This window comes from Condylura cristata, unplaced genomic scaffold (genome assembly GCF_000260355.1).
Source record: "Condylura cristata isolate star-nosed mole 26May11 unplaced genomic scaffold, ConCri1.0 scaffold00008, whole genome shotgun sequence".
NCBI classification, from domain to species: domain Eukaryota; kingdom Metazoa; phylum Chordata; class Mammalia; order Eulipotyphla; family Talpidae; genus Condylura; species Condylura cristata.
Genome location: NW_004567109.1, coordinates 36749500 through 36770437, shown reverse-complemented (window position 1 = coordinate 36770437; position 20938 = coordinate 36749500). Strand labels below are relative to the sequence as shown.

At 32.5% G+C, this 20938-nt stretch overlaps 1 protein-coding gene across 2 annotated transcripts in view; it reads left to right on the top strand.

Moving 5' to 3' along the window:
• Positions 1-20938, top strand: part of ITGB3BP (integrin beta 3 binding protein (beta3-endonexin)) — a 35427-nt gene that overhangs the window by 2943 nt on the left and 11546 nt on the right. For both annotated transcript variants that reach the window (XM_004679509.2, XM_012722773.1), the window contains exons 2-7: positions 3338-3380; positions 10592-10727; positions 12977-13046; positions 19680-19758; positions 20161-20254; positions 20690-20746. In XM_004679509.2, the coding sequence (XP_004679566.1) occupies positions 3338-3380; positions 10592-10727; positions 12977-13046; positions 19680-19758; positions 20161-20254; positions 20690-20746 (479 nt within the window). The remainder of the gene's footprint in view (positions 1-3337; positions 3381-10591; positions 10728-12976; positions 13047-19679; positions 19759-20160; positions 20255-20689; positions 20747-20938) is intronic.

Sequence of the window (20938 nt, the reverse complement as noted above, 5' to 3'; positions counted from 1 at the left end):
TTTTGTCTTAAAGTTGATTGAGTATTCATTTGAGTGGAATTATACAGTATTTTTCTTTTTTGTGACTGTCATTATTTCATGATGTCTTCAGGATATATCCAGTTTGTAATACATTAGTTTCCTTTTAAGACTTAGTAGTATTGCATTGTATGTATATATTTTGTCTACTAATTTATCTGTTGATGCATACTTGCATTGCTTTCACCTTCAGACCATTAGGAATAATGCTGGTATGAGCACAGAGTTGAACATGGCACAGGGTGTGTCATGTTCCAATTTTCATTTCTTTTGAAATGGAATTGCTATATTATATAATAATTTTGTGTTTGATTTTTTTTTTTTAGCAACTGACAAACTTTTCCATAGCAGCGGTACTATTTTATAGTCCTACCAGCAGTGCACAAGAATTCCAGTTTGTTCAACTCCTAGATAACACTTATTTTTCTGTTTATAGGACAGTGGCTGACCTAATGGGTATGAAGTTCTCATCATATCTGATTTGCATTTCCCTAATATTTGTGATGTTGAGTGTTATTGGTCATTTGTGTTTCATCTTTCAGAAATGTCTGAGTTCTTTGTCTATTTTTGGTTCCCAATTTTAAAAACCAATGTGGTAATAAAGAGCATCTTACAACTTTATGGAACTGTGAGAAATATATCTGTTTTAATTGCTAATACTGGTAGAAATGAGTAAATAACTTAAGGAAATATTTATTCCATATAACTAATCAAGTTTTGTATGTCTTTAATTATTTTGTGTGTCATTTATCTCTTCCTCCTTTTTCCTATTAGCATCATCCTAATCTGCTTAACAGCATCTCATACTTGTATGACAGTGGCCATGGGTAAAAAAGTGAGTTTAATAAAAGGAGGTAGATTAAAGCTTATGGTAACGTCTTAATTTGACAAATGATATGTTGACAGTGGGCCAAGTTTTAATGCAGTGTGTACAAATTCGTCTGGTAGGCTTGCTCTTGTTTATCTTGTCTTTAACCCTGCCCTAAACTGAATCAAGATTTATTATATGAAGAACCTGAGACCTAAGTTTCTCCCCACCAAGTAGTGTGCGCAGGTCACACTAACTCTCCTCATTGAATTGTGGTGACTTCTTAGATTTCTTAGTTCTGTCATTAAAGCTTTCATGACTCTTGTAAATGCTAGATAATTCTGGGACCTAAACTGAAAGTCTTGTAAATTGAAACATTGGTTATTTTAAGAATTAGCCATTGGTAATAAAGCACAATATTTTAAACAGCTCATATCAGGATAGGGTTTATTTCCTTTTGTATACCTCTTGACATTTAAAAACAAAGAGTAAAAATACTCATCGTGTGCTTCTAGTTTCTACATTGAAGTTTTATAAAATATAAAATCTCTCACACACTTGAATACAGTGATACATATTCCAAAACTAAATATAAATACATTTTGGAGAAGGAAACTGTGTACATTCTTAATGGCAATGTAATTTAGTACAACTTTTGGGAAACAGTACGGTGGAGTTCTCAAAAAATTAAGAATAAAAATACCATGTGTCCAGTTATTCCATTTTTAGGCATAAATCAGAAAAATATGAGAACACTAATTTTCAGAGATGTATTACCCTTTTCACTGCAGTATTGTTTGTAATAATACAGATAAGGCAGCAAGCATGCCCATTAACAAATGGAATGCATTAAAGATGTATATGTATCTGGCATATGTCTGTGTGTATGTATACACACATTAAATGGAGAATTACTCAGTCTTAAAAAAGATGAAATCTTGCCATTTGTGACAACCTGAATCAACCTTGAGGGTATTAGACTAAGTAAATTACATTGGATGGAGAAATAAAAATACTGTATGATTTCACTCATGTGGAATGTTAAACAAATGAACGCAACAAACAAACATATATAGAACAAATGGATGGTTATTACCAGGGGAAGGGAGAACAAAATAATAAAAGCGGCCAACTGTATTGTGATGAATGGAAACAAGATTTTTGGTGGTGAAGTATAATGTGTAAAGATACGGAATCTGAAGCATATGATATTATAAACCAGCATTACCTTGATAAATGCATACATGCATAATTTTTGGAATTATTTCAAAAGCTAAATACAGAGCATTTCTTATCTACCATTTTTATTTGTTCATAGCTCTACTTTTTGCTTCATTGAGAATTTATATTAAATTGATTTCAAGTAGACTTCTAAAAGATAAATAATTCTTAAAACCAGTACAATCTCAAGAAATAATGTTCTATGATAGGCTAGCATAGATGTAATAAAAAATTAAGTGACCCTATTTAGATAAATTCCTGCATTATTTGCTACTCAATAATTTTTATAAGTTGCATAACATTTCTATTTTTTCTTGCTTTTGTCACTTGTTAAAGTCATTATTTGGTTAAAAGTTGTCACTTTCTAGGATCTGTGAATACTTTTTGATTTCTATAATACATCTTTCGTAATCTTTTTTTTTAAGCTCAGACCCTCTAATATTTTAAAATAACTTAATTTCTATTTCTCAGGGATCAAGAAAGTACTTTTAATACTCCATTTGTCACTGAAAAAGCTGGTTTTAATTTATATTGACCTTTCTCTCCTTTGAGCATTTAGTCTGCACTCAATAAAATGTTGATGATTGCTCTTTAGAAGACAGCTGTACGAAATAAAGTATTATAAATATTCAGCTTTCCTTTCTAAGCATTGTCACCAACAGCTGGGCATCTAGTTTAGCAGAACAGATTTTACACAAAGAGAGACAGGCATGTTCCTGAATCAGTTTAGTGAAGGAGACAAAAAATAGTTTCTTATGGGTTGGGGACTTATAAAGACATAGAGCATCTGTTCCTCAGTTAAGTGATAGCCTGGTAGCTCTGAATCATGTTTAAAGCTAGAATAATGTGCAAACTTTTTTTTACCTTGCTCATATCTTTAATATTATTTCTGCAAATAATACACTTTCAACATCACCACTGAAGTTCCATAAATGATTTTGCTTTTACACGTAATTTTTCTTTAGTGGTATTTTAAAAACATGAATATAGTGGTTTTTACTAAGATTATAATAGGGCTTTAATGATTGACTTGTATGATGTACATATATGTGTGTGTGTTTATATATACTTATAGCAACACTTACAATAAAGATCCATTTCAACACTTAATTTTCATTCTACCTTGCAATATACCATTTGAAAAACATTTATGAAAGTTGCTGTCTTCAAGATATGGTATTTTACTTTTGTTGGAGGAAATAACTTTAAATCTTTGATTATATGTTATTATTAAATATTTGGCTACTTTAATATATCAAATCTAAGATTTTTTTAAATATTTTGTTGCAGTGTTAAAAGATCACTGAAATTGGATGGTATGACAAAAGAAAATGTAAGTATTTGCTTGTATAATAAGATTGTTTTTATTTTTTTAACCACTTACCTTAATAAATATAAGAATTATCAAAAAACAGTGTAAAATAAAGGTATTTGATATATCATTTTCTGCATATAAAATTGTTTTTTGTAAGCCAGATATGTTAAAGTTCCTGGTCAGCTTTAAGTTTTTACTTAAGAGAAAATTATTTAGTAACTGTAATGAAATAATTTAGTAAAAATTAATTCAGTGTGGAAAAAGTATTCTGCCACTTAAATGAACAAAAACAATAAGGGACAATGGCAATACTTTAATTTGTATTCTGTCATCTAAATTGAAATAAAAACATTAACCACATTTATATATAAAAATTTTAATTACCTCCTTCAGCTATGCTGGTATGAATAAGCAATAAAATACTAACACTGTGATAAATTTCACCGTGGTTGTCACAATAAAAATAAAATTGTACTGCTGCTATTATTTTTTGTAAATCTAGTCATAGCACATTCCCATTGCCAGCATATGATGACATATGTTAGTTTATTATCTTTTCATATCAACTATGGATATTGATGCAAACACTGATACTGAGATACTTATGGCCTCCGCAATCTTAAGTGCAGATAAATTGATGAGAAAGTAAATTAACACAAATAGCTAGTCAATAAATGGGCTCATGAAATCCCGTATGAGAATGCCATTTCAAGAAATGGATTTTATATGAAATTTCTCTTTTGAAGACTCACTAGTATTTAGCAATTTACCATTTTTAAAACTTCTTAGATGCGTTTTAAAAAATTCAAACAAAGGTGGCAAAATACTGCAGTGACACTAAAAAAATCATTAGTGTTGCAATTAACAATTTAGAGTACCATTATCCAACTTGTTCTGTATGGAATGCAGCTGTGACTGTAATTCTGCATCTGTTTCTTTGGTCAGAATGGTATTTTGGTAGATGAGTAGTCCAGCTTGAAATGAAATACTGCACTTTCCTGTCCCCAAACTGTTCTTTGGGAGATGGTAACATTATTTGAATGGAAACAAATGGCCATTTAGGAATTCATCCACTTCATGTCATCATGGCAAGCTTTCTGTCCATTTCTTCCTCAGATTAGTGTATGTGTCAAGTTAGCCATTGCCACAGCTAATATCCTGTATTAGAAAAATACATTGTTATGTTTGGCCCAATTCTGTGCCTTTAAATCAGCTAACTTAATCTTAGTATCCCATGGCTATCACTTGCTCAAAACAGGTCCTGTCCAAGGTCTTCGACATGTATATTTTCTAATCTATTTCTGATTTTTTTATCTTATTTCTTCACCATTTGTAGCTTTATATACCTACGTCTTAGGTCTGACCACTTTTACTCTTGCTAAGTCTAGGCTTCTCTCCTAAGCTATGTTTATGTTTCCATCCACTCCACTAACAACTTAGCCCTGAAGCAGTCTGGCTTAAAGAATCTGCCCATATACCATTTTTTCCCATTGAGACTGCCTTATCCCAGACAAAGAAGAATCAAGCATTCAAGATACATAGCTATAATTCTTAGAGCACCTAATTGCAGAGCACCTAATCACTTCATGATTAGTCTATCTGACCAATATGATGCTGAATGAAGAAGACTCTGGTGTCCAAGAGTTTTGCCATAAGAAAGTCCCCCGTAAATGCAGTTGAGCATACCCACTAACTCTGGCTCCTCTTCATTCAGAGATATTTGAACTCCCAGCTCCTAATGTTCCCAGATCTTCCTTGACATTAATGCTTTATGATATTAGAGAATGTCCACAAAAGCCATTTTCCTTGTGATTTCCCTAATGATGGGAGCAGAGGTATAGATATTCCCCTATAACCTTCCTTTAATATATAGAATGTACACTGCAAATACCACTATTTGCTGAACCTCCCAAAATGTGGGGAGGAATTAAGGTTTCATTTTATTAATATTATTACCTACAATATTTGGGCTGCTCAAGTTACTGCCTTCCAAGCACTGTTTCTAGGATTTTCAGGGATGGTGAATTGTTTGTTACAAACTGCTATCAATGGCCATCTAGATGACTTTATAAGCACAGCTGGCTATCTGGTCATATACTTAGTCATCTTGACCCAGTTTCTTTCAGACCAAATGAGAGAAGGAATTAAAGAAATAGATGCTACAGATAAAAAATGGAAAAACATAATTCCTGTTCAGGCAACTCAAGAAGTGTGCTGCTAGAGGAATGGAAGTGTAGATTTGAGAGAGGTTTGCTGATTTGGACGTGGATACCAGCCTAGATTACTCTACTATTATTGATAGGACATTTCTAAATCTGAATATGCTGTGGCCTAACCTTGTGTTGAGTTTCTGCTAATACCTGAAATTAGGAAGGAATTTGGACTCAGGACATTTAGACATTTTATAGCTCACATCCTGCAGACTTACTGATCTAACTTAAAGCTATTCCTTTCTTTTTTTTCCCCCAGCCTGTCCTTTCTTCTCTCTCACCTTTTTATTATAGAAGTCTTCAAATAGACACAGAGGTAAAGAAAATAATGTAATAAACTCCCAATTAGCCATCACTTAGCTTCAATAATTCTTGCCAATTTTGCCTCATCTATTTGTGTGTATTTGTGTCTGTATTTTTTTCTGTGAAGAGACTTCATTAAAAACATTTTGAGGCCCTCCCTGGTGGCACAGCGGGTTAGAGCACAGCACTGAGAAGCTAAAGCCACTACTGCATGAGTTCGATTCCTGCCTACCCCGGAGGTGACCACATGGCGTGGCAGACCTCTCCTGACCCGCCCGCTGCTCCCTTCAGCAGTGTACTTCGTAGATCTGCCTGTTCTGCTCCCCACTCTGTCTCTGGTGAAGCCTCTTGCCGCCCCTGAGCCTCTGGCCTGTACCCCAGTTCTGTATGCACAAATAAATAAATCTTTTAAAAAAAAAACATTTTGAGAATTAAAGGACAAAAGAATTATAAAATAGTGATATTGTCATTATTAAAACTAATATTTTAATATCTTAAAGTTTTAGGACAATAATGAACATAAACAGGATGACAGTATATCACTGTTCAGCCAACATTTTCCTATTAAAATTTTTTTTATCAAACTAAAATTTATATAACATGAGCTTCACATATCTTGAATGTATATTCCACTGAGTTTTAACAAATATTATGCCTGTGTACCAAACACCCAATCAAGATGTAGAACTGTTCCATCACCATAAATCTAACATATTTGGTTATTTTCCTTCCCCACTATACCTGTAAAATCACTGAGATTCACAGGAAATTATTTTGTTCATAGCTATTGATAAAAATAGCAACAAAGCCCCAACATTGTTAGAACCATTAAGGATGATAATTATGACGAATGAAAAAAACTTAGTTGATATCTAAAACTCCACTAGTAATCCGAGACCCAAATTATGAAAAGTCCTTGAGACAGCTAGTTTCCAATATAAATTCCACAGTTAATACTAGTCATGCATAGCAATATCATAGATGATATGATCATTCCAATATAACCTCATTAACCAGTATACTGTTTTTTCAGTATAGGGTTAATAAGGAACTTTTTCCCTTTGGCTGCCCTAGTTTTTCTTTTGTTTCTGGTTATCAAAATGCCTTACATGTTTTAAATGTTTTAGTGATAGCATAGGCTAGTAGTTCATAATAATAACAGCAGATCCTTTATATCCTATATTTCACCCTGAAAGAACCCTTAGTTTGTACTTTCTAGACTGTTTATAATAGGTAAAAATCAATGAAATGCAGGCACCTTTTTGGTAGAGTATGCTTTAAAAAGGTGACACAGCCAGCTACAATTTGTGAAAGATATTGAAAGGGAAGATCATATATATTTGAAATTATGGAGAGAACATTGATTTCTTTTTTTAGGCAGAAAAATCAATGCCCAAATTTTAGTTTTGCTAATGTGTAAGGTTTGACCTTCTCAGAAATAGTACAGTGGCATTTGGGCTGATCATAGAATTTTAGAACATGACATTTTTTTAAATAGCAATAGTAAATATCTCCAAGGAGTCAGTAAATATTACAAGCAGTTGTAAGTTATTATAGAAATAGTTGTGGCTTATCTGATTTCTACCACCTTACATTTTTTTTGGTGTATCTTGAGTACTTTTACTTCTTTAACTAAGTCTATTTTCTTTTTTGCCTCCCCCTTCTTTCTTTTTTTCCCGCAAGGATCTGATAAGTAGCACTCTTATTTTTTATTGAAAGAGTGACAGTTCGTAGCTTAGTTGTTATCAGTTCCATTCTTCTTAACTCTTATTGCTGTGGTAGACCAAGACTTTCTGTGTTTGTTGGATGGCAGCACAGAAATTCATAGGTGAATTTAGGGTCACTTTAAACATCTTTAGAGTTTAAAAGTTAGAGGACCCACTAATACAATGATTTCTATTTCTAAATAATTGACATGGGGCTGGGGGGAGTAGGTTAGGGGGAGTACAGGAAAATGTTGGGAACTAAGATTATGCCTTTGTATATACCAATAGGAAAATCATATAAAAGTGTATTATTTATTGAAGAATATTTAGTGACATAGTAATTTTCATTTTTTGTTCCTATGTATTATAGTTGTAGACAGACCTTTTTTCCTTTCAAACAACACAGATGACCCAAAAAAGAAAGCAAGAGAGAAGTCTTAGTATTTTTTTTTAAAGATTTATTTATTTGTGCAATCAGAACTGGGGTACAGGCCAGAGGCTCATGGGCTGCGAGAGGCTTCACCAGAGACAGAGTGGGGAGCAGAACAGGCCGATCGACGAAGTACACTGCTGAGGGGAGCAGCAGGCGGGTCAGGAGAGGTCTGCCATGCCATGTGGTCACCTCCCCAGCAGACGGGAATTGAACTTATGTGGAAGTGGCTTTAGCTTCTTAGTGCTGTGCTTTAACCTGCTGCGTCACCAGGGAGGGCCCCAGGCTTAGTATTTTTATGGTAAAGGGAAAGAAAATTGTACACACACACGTGCACACACAAAGACATTTTATGAAAGCTAGAGAACTGTTTTCAAAGAAAAATGTATGATCTACTGTTATAATGTTTATATATTTGGCAATTGGAAAAAATAATTTTTTGGTGAAAATAGGGAAACAGATTGACATAAATGTGCATTAGGGCAGTGACTTTCATTTCTTGTACATACTCAGTGAAATAGTTCAGGGCAATAAATTTTTAGAAAACTAGGGTAGCATTGGATAAATGTCATTGTTTATGACTGAATATATATAAACAGGTGAAAACTCAAAATGGAGAGGTAATAATAACCACCTGATAAAAAGACTTAAAACCCTTCCACCCTACAAAAAAGATTGCTTTAGAGTAACTTGATATTACAGTTTGATTGTTGAAATTGATATGGTTACATTTGTGGCTACTGTGGATACATAAAGTAAAAATGTAATGTCTCTTGTCCCCCCCACCCCCACTAGTAATTACCAGTACTAGTAATTATTTATCATTTAAAAATCTTAACTATGAAAAACAAAACTTTATGCTGTAGATTTTGGAACTAATATCAACATTATTGAAGAAGGTAACACAATTACCATGTTGTCTTAAAAATAAAGAATAAATAAATATATATATATATGTGTGTGTATATATATATGTATATATATGTGTGTATATATATATATATATATATATAAAAGAAAAAGTAGGGCCCTCCCTGGTGGCACAGCAGGTTAAAGCACAGCACTACCAAGCTAAAGCCACTTGAGCACAAGTTTGATCCCCAGCCCTTGAGGTGACCCACATGGCATGGCAGACCTCTCCTGACCCACCCACTGTTCCCCTCAGCAGTGTACTTCAGTTAATCTGCCTGTTCTGCTCCCACTCTGTCTCTGGTGAAACCTCTCACCACACCTGCTCTTCTGGCCTGTACCCCAGTTCTGGATGCTTAAATAAATAAAACTTTAAAAATAAAGAAAGAAAGCAAGAATAATTTACAGTAGAGCATTTTGTAATTATTTTATGTTAGCTAGCAAGTTAAAGTACTCAACATTTGGCAACATATCATGAGCCTTGGAAGCCTTTCTTTTCTTCCCAAATCTACCCTTTTCTGTTTCCATGCCTTTTATTTTCACTCATCTAAGCTTTATCCTTTTCCCTCACAATAATCCTTCTTGAGGTTATTGGCAGCCTACTTTGCTTTTCCCTTTCCTCTGAATTTCTATAGAACAGATCAACTTAAGACCTCTTTTCTGTGTTTATGAAGCCAAAACATTTGTTTTATTTCTTTGTACAAATCTGTAAGCAAATTCTGGATAATTAGTAAGAATCATAGAAAACAAGTTTAAAGAGAATCAGATGAGTATACAACTAATAATGTGATGAGGGATGTTTGGAGAAAACCAAAGAAAGATTTGTTCCTGGGCAAGGTAAGAAAGTGTGCATTCTAAACTGGGATTACAGAATTCATCAAAGCCCAGATATGCCAAGGTAGTGACTGGGACTACAGGTGCCATTGAATATTGGATGATTGAGCTAACAAATAATATAATTTTGAGTATAGTGGCTAGGCAAAGTTTACTAAAATGTTTTTAAATCATTCACTTACCACACATTTTTTGAGTTCTAAGTTACAAAGTTGAAGAAAGGATATTTATTTTCGAGAATTCAAATTCCAATGGGCACGGAAATTTTAAAAGGTTATTAAACTGTGCCAACTCCGATAGAGGTATGCACAAAGTCTGTGGGAACAGAGGAGGAAACCACAGAAAGAATTGATGTAGGACAGGACAAATTCCCAAAAGCTTTAAATGTCAAACTCAGTTGTTGGAATATTATTTTTAGTTGTTAAGTTGCTGTGTCAGAGCAACTTTGTGAAGGTTTAGGTTTGCACTCATCCTGGGACTTCCTTCTGGTGTTACTAAGAGGTACTTTATAAGTTTTCCTGGCCTACCTCATAATTATACTTCAGGCTCAGCTGAGAGCAAAGTACAGTAAGCCATCTCTAATTTATTTAGAAATACTATCTCCCCTTTAATGTTAAATTTTTATAGATATCAAATAAGATGCCCTAATTATTGAAGTATCTACAAGATTTAAAACAATAATGCTCCCTTTGAAGATGACAGTTGAATGTATTTACAACCCAAAAAGGAAAGAGTGAAAAAGAGTATTCATCTGAATTTTGCAGATTTTTAAAGGTACTTTCAAATATCTATCACTAACCATAAGTATTTTTGTTCAAAATTAATATTTATTTCTAGTCATTCGAACCTTCAAAAGTCACAAGAAAGAGAAGTATTACAACTTATTCTCCAACAACCGGAACTTGCCAAATGAGCCCATTTGCTTCTCCCATAAGCTCTAGAGAACAAGAGTACAAAAATGTGCCATCAAATGGTTAGTTTAACATTCTTTTCCAGTTATTGTGAGATTTTTCTAGTTATTGGTTAAATCAGAATTCAGATTTAATAATATGTGAATCTTCTGTTGCTGATTTTTCTCTTAAAAGAATTCAACTTAGAAAAGACTAGAATATAGGTATTACTTCAGACATAATGTAAACTTTCTAGGCACTTATTTTAAAATGCTACTGCAGACTTTGTTCCCTTACTGTCCCATCCATTAAATAAAAATTATGGCCTGACTGCCTTCAGCTACTATCAATTATAATGGTTACAGATAACACCCCTTAACAAGCTATCCATCATGTGCATAAATTAAAGGGCACATAATTCAGGCACTGGTGCACTACAGTTTAAGAGTGATACTTCTAAATGTTATTTTTATCCATGTTGTCCATTTAATTTTATCCACATTTTGTGTATCCTATATAGACTTATTTTATTTCTTATATTTCTTTCCCTTCTTTTCCCCAGACTGTTTTAAATGCATTTGCAAAAGGTTTATAGAATGTTCAATTAGAGAATAACCTAATCTTAGTATGAAATTCTTTATTTTAAAATATTGTTAGTTTAATTTTGACCATTTCTTGTTCTCTGATAATTTATTACTAATATAATTATTTAAAATATGGAGAAATCTAGATTTTATCAGTTTAATTTTTAATATTAGAAATGTTATGAATCAGTGACATGTCAAATTTCTATAATATAAAATTTTAAATAGGTTTAAATTTAATAAAATATATTTTAGATATGCTGTGATTAGCTTAGGTCACATTTTATTGTTTAAATTTTGAGTGCTAAGCATATACTAAAAGCTACACAGAAACCAAAAAAATCTCCTCACTTTACTTAATTTGTTGTAATGAAACCCAAAATGAGATCTTAAACTTTTGAATGACTTTTATTTTACTTTAACCAAATTCTTTTTATCTTAAAGCCAACACTATTATGTTTTCTATACTTGATAAATCTTTTGTTTAAAATTAAAAATTAGTGCTTTGTAGATTGCATATGTCTATTGAAATGTTAATAGATTTTAAGTGAATACACATTCAGTTTCCATATAGAAATTAAATAGGGATGTTGGGAATATTCCTTTTGCCCGTAAAAAGATTGGTCACATGATCCCATTTGATATTTAAGTGAATATTTATCAAAGATTATAGTACTAAGTAAGCTCTCTTTTTAAAAAAGTTGTATGGCAAGGGTTCCTGAGGTGGGTTGTACTAATATTCGGTTCCTTACCTATGTTACGGTAACACTGGTTCATTCTGTAATTATTCATTAAACTATACATGTTTTATGTGCTTTTTCACATACATACACACACACACATATACATATATAGAGATATATCTTACATAGAGAAGTCTTAAAATAAGAAAGTTCAGTCAAGGATTTTCTATCAGATTATGTCATTTTTAGTCATTACATTGCTTATCCCAATATGTCATCTTACATATGGTTTAGAAATAAGGAAACAAGCTCTTAAAACCTCAAGTTCCCAATAAATAAGAAAATATAACTTATGATATAATTGAAGTTCCACAAGAAGTCATATCTTCTGTTAGCAATTCTTAATTTTTATGTCTTACTTATATGCATGTTTTCTCTTGTGCCTCTGTTAATTTTGTGAAAGTTTAGGTAAACCATGGCACTAGATTACTACATAGCAGCTTATGAATGAACTTAACCATTTATTTATGATTACCTGAAATAGATACATTTACAAATGAAGTATTTTAGTAGACACTCAAGATCCTCACATGGATTTGCTAACATCTGTGCATATAAAGAATGAGTTACTTTTATCCCTAAAATCAAAGTTATTTTACTGTGATGCCATTGGGAACTCACTATTTTCTAAATAGTAACTTTGAGACAAAAATATAGGGATGAAATAATATAAACGGGAAACTTTAGTATGGTATTTTTGTTAAAATACTTGCTGAAAGTATCCTTTATTTAATAAGGCTTATTAATGTACTTTAGTTATATTATTACCAACCTCCAATGGAAATTTGGTCAAAAGATTTTTTTTGTATGTCATAAAAGAATAATATATTAGGAGGACAGCAAATTAAAAACACAAAGTAGTTATTGAAAGTTAACTTTTTCCCATAGCAAAATTCAGAATACTTTTCATTTTCCTACTTCCTTTTAATTTACCTGCCCTCTTATATCTATTTAAAATTTGATGTATTTTTCTGTAACAATGTTATTTTTATTGTGTGCACATAGGAAAAAGAAAAAAATTGAATCATCTCAGTTTTCCTGAAAGAAAAGAACCTACAACAAAAGACAATGATGAGTAAGTTTGCTTTCAAAATCTTAGACACCTGTCTTGAAAGCTAAGGGTCATATTTGTTAAAGTAATAGTTTGAGTAATCATTTCTTGCAGAAATGTAGTATAGTGTATACACAAGTTGAATTATTCTTTCTTAAAGAAGTAAAACTATTTGTGGTGTGTTTCACAGTGCTCATATAATGATAGATGATGATGATGCCATCATTTTTATACTTATTGAACCCAGTACTCTCAGCCTATGCATAAGAGACCAGCTAGAGTAAAACTAGGGAAAATACTCTTTTCAGATTTACATGGGTGGAAAAGTAATATGCTGTCTGAGAATATAATGTCTAACAAATAGCAGGCTCAAGGCAGAGATAGGAACACAATGAAGCCAGCAGAGTAAGGGATCTTGAGGAACTGATGCTACATACCAGTAACCAAACATTTTCATACTGGCCTGCCACTGATGCTGTGGATGAAGATAACATCTACATACAGCAAGCAGCTGCTTTGTCTTCTGGAAAGAATATATCTGCCACTGAAGCTGGAAAATTAAATTAAGCAGAATAGGGGGTTAAATTTTAAAAGTAGTTCATATATTCAGCTCATTTACCCATTCAGTTGTATCTTCTGTGTGCTACACAGTATAAAGGAATGATAGAAGATGAAGAAAATGAAGTTTGTATAAGTAGAACTTAGGGTCTTATGTTGTAAATAAATATGCATTCCTCAGTTTAGAAATGGGCATGGGTTATGTTTCAAAATGTTTTTTAAATCATTTGAGTGGAACTCAATGTATTTTCCATGCCAATAGTGCTGTTGTAATTTGTAACTATAGTCCCAGATCAACATCACAAGTTTATTTTTCAATGATGTAGCTGAACTATAGTATTAATCAGGAATAGTCTGATTAAAAGCTGTGGAAAGAAGGTGCCATTTAGAGTTCAATAAGGACAAAAGGAAGAGTTTCTCAAAGAAATTTCTGTTTGACACTTTTTGTATTTATCACTGTACCACCTTTATCTATTTCTACTAGCTGCTTTTCCTACCATATGCTCTTCCTACTCCAAAAATATTTTCATGTACCCTACCCCATAAGTATTTTTGTTGTAAATTACTACTGCTTTTCTATAAACAAAATTCCCATTTTCTCAGTGAAACCAATTTCATTGAGATTATTAGTAGGAAAACATTCTTTTTTAATTTAACTCATTTAATATTAAAAAAATATATATATATATATACACACACACACCCACATATATATAAACTCAAAAATAAATACAGTGAAAGCAAATGGCAATTAACATTTCTTTTTAAGATTTAGTTATATTTATGCATACAAAAACTCAGGTATAGGCCAGAGGTGTGGCGGAGGTGAGAGGATTCAACAGAGACAGAGTAGGGAGCAAAACAGGCAGATCTACTGAAATACACTGCTGAGGGGAGCAGCAGGTGAGACGGGAGAGGTCTGTTGTACCATGTGGGTCAGCTCCCTGACCAGTAGTCTCACTCATGCCTTCATGGCTGGTAATGGCTTTATGGCACTGAGACTTTAACCCCTGGGCCACTGGGCAGCCCAAATAACAGTTTTTGAAGTTTATCTAATCTTATATTTGAAAGCAGAGATGATAAACGAAGTGAATTTCTGTTACAACTATGTAAAATATAACAAACTTATAAGTAGTCAATAAAGGAAGAGATGTTTCTGGACAAAAGTGATACTATGTAAGTAAGTCAACTTACCTTTTCCCTTTCTTCCAAACCCATCAATTTTCTTAGAGCTCCAGATTCTTTTAAGTACAACTCCCATAGCAGTGAGCTTTCAAGGAACAATGAAGGAACAAGACTTTTGTTATGTGTGACTGGGGGATTTGCCTAAATCTATTTAACATCTCTTAATGTTTGCTTCTAAAGATTCCTTTTAATTTTATCTATCACTCTATGACTTGATATTAGAATTAGTGAAATATAAGCCAAAGTATTTTACAGCATATAAAAATTATGCATTTCTTATTGTTTTCTTTCATTCATTATAGAAGTACTCATTGTAGTCAGAAAAGCAATTTTATTATTTTTATAATGGATTCTTTATTCCACTTGTGTGATTTGTTTTATTATTTTGTAAAACCACCCTAAAGACTTGGATTTTTAAAGTCCTAAATTAAACTGAAGGCTTCACCTTTTAGATCAAGTAATCATAATATTTTATGTTTTGTGTCAGCAATTATAAAGGTTTCTCCATATAAACCATCAATAACATATTTATATGTAATATACTAATGACACACTCATATAATAACTAATAAATGATTGGTTCAATAATCATTAATAATCAGTAATTGATTACTAGAAAATCATAGAGTGATTGACTATGAATAGTTGGTTAATGCAGTTGTGGAGACTAAGTTCCATTACCTGTCATATGTAAGTTGGAGACTCAGGAAGCCTGTGGTAGAATTCCAGTTCAAATCCAAAGCCTTACAACTAAGGGAGTCAGTGTTATAAGCCTAAGTTCAAGGGCCAGAGAAAAGCCATATTCCAGGCTCAATAGGCAAACAGGGAATGAACCCTTTACTTTTTGTCCTATATGGGCCTTCAACAGATTGGATAATGCTTAGCCACAGTGGAGAGGGCTTTCTAATTAAGTTTGGAGTTACATTTTATTTTTCCATATGTGCACATGTGGGGACAGCATTCTGATTTCAGTTATTGCTAAGATAGTTGCAGAGTTCCTTGCTCCATTATTCCTTCTATTAGTTGACCTTTTTAAAATTCATGAATTCATAGTGATATAGGGTTTTCCTTACCTTCCCCCTTTCTATATTTGTACCCCTTATCAAATAGTAGATTGCTGGCTTTAATCAGCAGCATTATATTTACACATTTGCTTCATCCTACAATGCATGTAGAATTCCTGAATCATAGCACTGTTAAAACAAACTTGCTAACCAATTAAGATTTGTTTGTAGACTTTTTGCTCTTTAATTTTAAGGTATATGATTAAATTACTATGTTCAAAGGAGTTGGATTAGTTCTTTGAAGTCTAAACATAACATTAAAATTATACTTTTTATTTAATTGAAAAATTAGCTATTACTTTGAAGTAGTTTCTTTTGTTTGTATTCTAATCAAAGCTTTATAAACAAGTATATAAAAGAAGTGGCATTCCTTACCCTGTGCCTTCTACCTACTCCCATGATTAACCAAATTCATTAGTTTACCTTTCCTGTTTGTTTTTATAAAAGTAAGCTGTTTTATTTTTCTTATTTATTTTCTTATACAAAGATGGCATACAATGTATGCTTATTTACACTTTCCTTTTTTCCCTTATGGATAAATGTTTTAGAATGTAGTTATTTTTAAATGTTTTAGATGTAGGAATTCTTCCAAAAGGAAAATACAGTTCCATGTTAGAGGTTAACAAATTTTTCCCCAGGAAACAAGCAGTTAGTGACATGTCAATAAAACTCATTTATAAACAAACACCTACACATTAATATTTTATGTGAACTTCCATATCCTTTATGCTCTGAAAGAAAAATACATTCTTTAATTCACTGCCATTGGTTTTTCTTCATCTTGGCAATTTGCAGCTGCTGCTATTAGCACTATTATGAATATGCAATAATAGTGACTACCTTCTATAAGGTATTTCATTAAACTTTATTTTCAGAAAATTGGAGACTCACTTGCCATTGTTAGGAGTATAACAGAGAATCATGTATTCTCTTTTCCATTTTACTCACATGATAACATCTTACAAAGCTATAATGCTTTATGAAAACCAAGAAATTTGCATTTACATAATTAATCTTTATTCAGTTCTACATATAGTTATTTGTATGTATGTGTGTTTAGTCTAATGTTGTTTATCATATGATTAGATTTACTATTCCAAGATATGGACTTGTTCAACCACCGCTTGAATAGGAGTCCTCCTATTCAAAACAGTTTATTTTTTTATTGACAGAAGCAGTAACTTTTTTACATGTTAATTTTTAATTTTTGTATTACTAATCTTTTTGTATTACTTCAAAAAGTTTTGAAAGTCATGTTAATATGACATGAGACAAGAAATTAATGTGGAAGAAATTAAAAGCATAATCAATGAATACATCCTTCCCAGTTTTGGGTGAGAGAACCCTGAATTTCTAACAGTGAGACTTGTCTAAACAAATTTGAAAAGGCAGCAAAAACCCTGAATTTGTCATATGGCTTTCTCAAGAGAAAATTCATAGTTAACATACCATAGGAATCTACCCTGAGCCCTGACAGTTGGACTAAAAAAATGTCAAGATTTGAAAAATGTTTTGGTGTACCAGACCAACTGAATCATAGTTTCTTTTAAAGTATTTTAGAGGACTAACTCAGACACTTGAAATACTAGATTCTGAAAAAACGATGATGCTGGATTTCTACTCTGCTGACAAAAAGGAGGACCAAGATTACAGCTATCTCTGAAATATGACTAATTAAAAATGAGATGTGCTGTGTATGTAAAGTACATGCTAGATTTTGGGGGGAAAACAAAATACCTAAATAAATTTTGTATTGGTTACATGTTGAAATAATACCTTGGATCTATTGGGTTAAAGAAAATATAGTATTAAAATTAAGTTCCCCTGTTTTTATTTTTATTTTTTTTTAAAGATTTTTATTTATTTATTCATACAGAACTGGGGTACAGGCCAGAGATGCGGAGGGTGAGAGGATTCACCAGAGACAGAGTGGGGAGCAGAACAGGCAGATCGACAAAGTACACTGCTGAGGGGAGCAGCGGGCGGGTCAGGAGAGGTCTGCCACTCCATGTGGTTGCCTCCGGGGCAGGCAGGAATCGAACTCATGCGGAGGAGGCTTTAGTTTCTCAGTGCAGTGCTTTAACCCGCTGCGCCACCAGGGATGGCCCCCCCTGTTTTTATTTTAATGGGCAAATTTTTAACTTATATATACATATATATGACTTAGATTATATTTCTGTTAGACCATGGTTGTATAGATTATCATATACAGTTATAAAAAACTTAAAATTGGAAATGAAGCTAAAATTGCAGTAATAAGGAAGTGATAAAATCATCTTTGTTTACTAGATAGGATATGTGCAGCCTTTTAAATTATAGACACATGGATGATGTGGCTATTACAAATACATACATATACATATGTACACACGTACATAAAGGAATGTGATTTAAAGTTATACATGTTTTTTTAAAAAAGCAAAAAAGAAAAATAATTTTAAAAACCTAAGAGAATTTTTCCTGATTGCTATTATGCTAACTAGAGGTATGTTTGGGAGGTGGAATTTTAAGTGATTTTAAGTGGAATTCCCCCTCCCCCCATTTTTTAAATTTAAGAGTGCCTTTGTTGCAAGAAACAAACAAACTAAACCAAAACAAACTTTAGAAATCTGACTTCAGAATTAAAACTGTGAGAGGAGATACTATGGGTAGGAAGCAATATGCGAGAGATCATTGATAACTTTGGTGGTGGGTATGGTATTGATACATTTGAAGAGGTATGAGACTCACTTCCAAATCATATACAGTGTTGTAAATCATAATTAACTCAATTAAAAATAATACAACTTTAGAAATACTCAATGAAGTACTACTTTGTTATATTTCAAAAGACAAACTTACATTTGAAACAACACAGATGAAACTTGAGATGATGCTAAGTGAAATAAGTCAGAAGGAGAAGGACAAATACTGAGTGGTGTCACTTATTTACGAAATACAGAGAAGTAAAACAAAGGGTCAGATAAAGCCAATCACAAGCTCTAGAAATCTGACTGTGGAATTGTGGCTAGTGAAGTGTAAGGGGAGAGGAAGAGGATAAAAGGGATGGGGACCAGAGCACATAGGGCCCCTGCTGGTGGGTGTGATGTGCTGACAATACTTGAAGAGGGAATCCTGTACTTCTAGATCATCATATACAGTGTTGTAAAACAGTGTTGCCTCAATAAAAAATGTTTGAGTGCCAAAAAAAAAAAAAAAAATGTTTGAGTGCCTTTTTATCTTTTTTATCCTTAAATATTTTAAAGCCATAAAACATTTTATTTTTGTTTAAAAATCAAATCACTAAGTAGCACTAACTCATAGATCTAGAAAGATCATGTTAAATAAGATGAAGGTACATTAGTGTTTTCATGGTGGTATTAAAGAGAAAGGATAGCAAGTCAATGTCTTTCCAATTTTCAGTGGGGCTGAAAGTAAGACTCTGGAAGATAGGGTGCTTGATTATATATATTGTTTGTAAAGGAATGAAAGAGTAAAGTAGTAATATTTGTATCTTTTGCCACGGCCCCTCTCTGGTGGCACAGTAGATTAAAGCCAGGCACTGTGAAGCTATCTGCAGTCACTGCAATACAAGTTCAATCCCTGACCAGGGAGGTGACCCACATGGCATGGCAGACCTCTCCTGTCCCACCTGCTGTTCTCCCCCCCACTCTGTCTCTGGTGAATCCTCTCACCCCCGCACCTCTGGCCTGTACCCCAGTTCTTGTATGGATAAATATATCTTTTGCCACATTGAAAATTGTGAAAGATTAGAAACAGTCTAAAATCCTTTAAAGAGAATTAAAGCTCTGAAAATAACTTGCCTTGTTTAAATGCTTTCTCTTGCTAAATATTCTTTCTTTGTCTATAGATTCTTGGTATTATTATCTAAAGTAGAGAAATCATCAGAAGAAGTAATGGAAATAATGCAAAATTTAAGCAGTATGCAGGTATATTTTGTTGGTTTTTTATTTTTTTATAGTAATTTTTCATACTTCTACTATCCTGTTTGAAAAGTGGAGAAGTCCCAGATTTGTAGTCAGCTCAAGAGTTTACAGACAATAGGTTTAATTTAGTTTTCATGGGAATTCCTTGTTGTATGAACATCAGTTAAACATAATGTTTTATATCATCTGACTTTTTCACATTTAAACATTTTTTGGTTTTATTTAGTCTTTCAGTTAATAAATTATTTTAATTTGGGCATTTTTAAGGTTTACAATAATTATCCTGCAAAACAAAGTTTTATTTTCTAATATAGAGTTTGAATTTTTCAGATGAAGGAAATGTGGACTTGTCAGTAACACTCATATTTGTAGACAGATACTAACTCATTTATGAATTTCTTTTAGGCTTTGGAGGGCAGTAGAGAGCTTGAAAATCTCATTGGTTTCTTCCATGCACCACGATTCTTAAAAAGAGAAATGCAGAAAACAAAAGAACTAAGTAAGAAAAACTCATGAATTTTCACTATTGTCTCTCTACTCCTTGTTTGCATATTTAGATGTGTAGTTTAATATTTTTAATTTTAAACATTTAAACTATTTTCCTCCCAGTTTAATTTAGTAGACTTGTTAATGTATGCCACTACTGGGCATGTGATAGAAATATTATTTAAAGATGTAAAAAGCCATATATTCTTTATTCAGAACATGCTCTTTCAGGGATTCTTGAATGTGAAGGTAAAGAATGGACCATGGAAACTGGCATTAGGTTTTGTCAGTGTTGTGCTCATTTAAAAATAAAAATTACTGTATTTTGTACTTAAAACCTATAAATATATTCGTTAGTTTTTCTCATGAGGTTGTTATTCCAGAAAGAGAAGTGATTCAGAGTTCATGTATTATTAACATGAGTTTTTTTTTGTTTTTTTTTTTTAAGTGAGAAAAGTAATCAAAGAAAAACTTTTTGAAAAGAGTCCAGAACTTCCTAACAAAGGTAGGGTTGTGTTTTAGTTATGTGAGGAGGTCCTTTCATATCATTTCACCACTTAAAACTATTCACCATGAATCCTTTTTTTAGTACAGAGAAAGCTCTTCTTTTAAAAGACCATGGGCCTCATTTGCAAAATTTTATATCACAAGGAAATACTGTATAGTTTTTATTTTATTTTATTTTATTTTACTTTAC